The 3,485-nt window shown below is 39.5% G+C and overlaps 1 protein-coding gene across 1 annotated transcript in view; it reads left to right on the plus strand.

Moving 5' to 3' along the window:
• ADAMTS18 (ADAM metallopeptidase with thrombospondin type 1 motif 18) overlaps window positions 1–3,485 on the plus strand; it is a 364,329-nt gene that overhangs the window by 62,410 nt on the left and 298,434 nt on the right. The window contains exons 5-6 of the mRNA XM_025045377.1: window positions 701–1,098; window positions 3,265–3,365. Coding sequence (XP_024901145.1) covers window positions 990–1,098; window positions 3,265–3,365 — 210 coding nt within the window. The 5' untranslated portion in view covers window positions 701–989. The remainder of the gene's footprint in view (window positions 1–700; window positions 1,099–3,264; window positions 3,366–3,485) is intronic.

Genomic DNA, 3,485 nt, shown 5'->3' on the forward strand with positions numbered 1-3,485 from the left:
TACATAGGAAGGCGAAGCTGGGATTCGAAGCCAGGTGGTTTAGTAGGTAATGGGTAACAGGGGCCAATGTGATTAGAACTGAGATTTAGAGTGACAATTGGCTGCATAATGACAAAGAAGACACTGGTGATGGGAAACCTACTGAAACAGTGTAGACAAGAGTTAGGTAACAAGAGATCTGCCCAGTGGAAGAGGGGAGATGTTGCAAGAATCCCCAGAACTTTTTTGAGATCGAATCACACAGGGCTGAGACACTCCTCAGTCTCTCATCATTTCAGCAAGATGGCAGAGGCTTTGCATAGCCACTTTTGCAAACCTTTTCTTTTTGGAATTCTGAGTACTTGAGTGCTGTCACCATCACTTGTGGTTTATCTGGCAAAAAGAGGGGCAGTAAGTGATTAGGAACAAAGGTGTTGAAGTCAGACTTCCTAAATTCAAATCCTGACATACAGCTTGCTGCCTGAATGATCTTGGGTTAGTTTATTTAATGTCTTTGTGCCTCAGTTTTCTTATCTGTAAAATGGAGAGATCGTATCAGCATCTTCATAAAACCGATATGAGAATTAAATGAAATAACATATGGGAAAGGATTAGAGCCACTTCTGTACAAGAATACTCATTAAATATTTGACTAATATTGCTACTATTTTTCATTATTTATTTACTCATTCATTCATTGATTCATTCATTCATTTTCTAGGCCTCGTGAAACTTCAGCATGTCTCCAGCTAACTCTACAAGCCACCAGCCTACTTGTTCACCACTGAGAGAAGTTCCTGTATCAGGTGTCTGTCTTCTGAGGAGCATGAAAATGGACAGTGATCAAGGAGAAATTCCTCTTCAGATCAGTTTTTTGCTCCTGTCACATCTAAGGAGTATGAAGTAGGCTGGTAATTCAGTTCTAGAAGGAAACTGGAGTATTAAAGAAGCAACCTGTTGTTGCAGTCACATCAAACTTGGCTCTTCCGGTGGCAGTGAGAAGCTTCAGCATGGGTAGGATTTCCTCCTCACAGAGTGAACAAGACCCTGCTAAAGAGAAGAGACTCTTTCTTCCTCTCAGTACTTCTCCCTGGCAATGTTTCTGTGGCTGTTATGGAGGTAATTTTTATAGATGATTCATATGATGACTATAGAATTTCATGACTAGAAGATTGTTATTTTATTCCTCCATAGTGAGCAATGCAGCACGTCTAAGTTCGTAGATTTCTCTTTACATTAGCCTTTCATTTAGAGTTGGGGCTATTGACTACACGAATTATGGCATTCCCAAGAAGGCCAACATAAAGGAAATAAGCTGAATTCTTTAAAGAGTGGATCTGCAGGTTAAGAAAGGGGATTCTCTTTAGAGTTCTCAGAGAAAGCTAACTGCAAGATGGGAGCAAAAACATGAGACTGAGCCATATATTTAGAACTTGGGGAAGAATAACCCAGGTGGACGGAAGAATAAGTGCAAAAACTTATTCAGGACAGACTTGACACATTTGAGGACCCGTGAGGAGTTCTGTGTGCTTGTCTATTTTAAGCAAAGGGAAGGATGGTGTGAAGGCAGGCAGAGATCTCAGAAGCCAGAGTATATAAGGTTTTAAGGTCTATGATTTCAGTCTGTGTACAATGGAAGCTCTGGAATATTTTAAAGCAGGGTGTAAGATATTATGGCATATTTTTAAAAAATCATGCTGAGGTCTGGTAGAGAATAGGTCATAGAAGACAAAAGTAGATGCAGAGGGTCAGTTAGGAGGCTATCGCTGTCATGAAGTGAGATAGAGTAGATATTCAATTATGTAAAAATACTACATAATTCATTTCCCTTTAGTGAGAAGAAAATTATGATTGTTCTGAATTTAGTAGTTGAAAATAAGTCATTACAACCACTAAAGAGGTACAGACTCTTGTTTGCATTTCTGGAAATGGTTTTAGAATTCTGAAGATAAGCCTACAGTGTCATTTTGTGCGAATGTGGAAGCCTCTTCACAGCTTGGTTTATGCAACCTCGTAGCACAACAGATCAGCTGTAGGGCATGTTGAAAAAGTGAAAAACCTAGTCTCTTAAAGAAAAGAACCTTCTGTCAGTAGAGGCCATTTCTTAAAAAAATAAGTAACTCCAAGGTATTGGAGTATCATTGAAGAGGACGTGGGGACCTGGAGAAATGAAAGCAAGTCCGTCAGTGTCATAGTTATTAGGACGAGCTACACCAGGTGCTGGGGGAAATGAGGACGCGGGACACACAGTTCTTCAGGGCAGCTGGATCCATCTTGCGCTAGACTCAAAGAATGGACATGACCCACCCAAGGAGCCTACTCAGCACCAGACAGGGCCTAAGCTAATTTGGAAACTTCTGATACTCTTAGAATAATTGCAGGTCAATTTGGCCAAGTGCAAATTATTGCCAATAGTGAAGTCATTTTGCAGAATTTTTCTCACTTACCCAAATCCTACAGCTAAAGGAAATAAGTGAAATTTAAGTAGTATATTGGACTCCCAGAGTGAAACTCCTAAGGTAGAAAATGAACACCAACTTACAGAACCTTAGCCCTTTCAGAAATCCATGGAATTAATGAAATCCAGCTCTCTCTCCTCAGTTGACCCCTGTTTTCCCTTCTTTATTCCAGGTCCGGGGCTGAGAATCAGATTTTTAAAAGTGTGTCTGAGCCTGCTTTGGATTGCTTTATTCTTGTTGCCCGCAGGCAAAGAAACTATGATCAATGAATAGGAGTTATAGGGAAAAATATTTGAACTCAAAATTGAGAGGAATGTTTTAGTCATCATATCTGCCCAACAATGGAACAGACTGCTTTGTGAGACAATAATAATAATAACACGAGGTTAACATTTATTGAGCATATACTATGTGCCAGACAGTGGGCTAAGTGCTTTACTTGCATTATTTCATCCATAGCATGGCTCATTTTACAGAGGAAGAAACTAAGGCATAGAAGAGTTAAAGTCACATTCCTAAGGTCACACAATTATTCGACATCATTATCCCAGGATGGGGCAGGAGTTGGTAAACAGAAACTGCATATTTGAAAGAATGACTGAAGGAGTGAATTTGATTAAGTTCAAGAAATGTTTTTGAAAAGCTACTATGTGCCAGACATAGTGTTAGGCATTTTGGGGTAAACAAAAACCAATATGATCTAGATTATGGCTGGAAGATCTTTCCAGACTAATAGGAACAATTTAACAGATGCTTTGTAATTTATAAAATTAAACATTTACAAAGTTCCAAAAAACACGGTGGAAGCATTTGGTTGCATTTTCAGGTGGACGTGGATTTACAAAAGTCCTCCTGCATAAAGTGGCATTTCTACTGAACACCAGAGGATCACATGGATACAGCTTGGGGACCCAGGAGCATTTCAAGGTATGGATTTGCACTGTATTCACCAGGGTATGGGAGAATTTATTAGTGCTTTTCCTTGTAGGGAGTGATCTAAAAGTTCCAAAAATTATCTGCTAGCTAGAAATGAAGAGATTGGGTTAA

The sequence above is a fragment of the Pteropus alecto genome, unplaced genomic scaffold, assembly GCF_000325575.1.
Source record: "Pteropus alecto unplaced genomic scaffold, ASM32557v1 scaffold42, whole genome shotgun sequence".
NCBI lineage: Eukaryota > Metazoa > Chordata > Mammalia > Chiroptera > Pteropodidae > Pteropus > Pteropus alecto.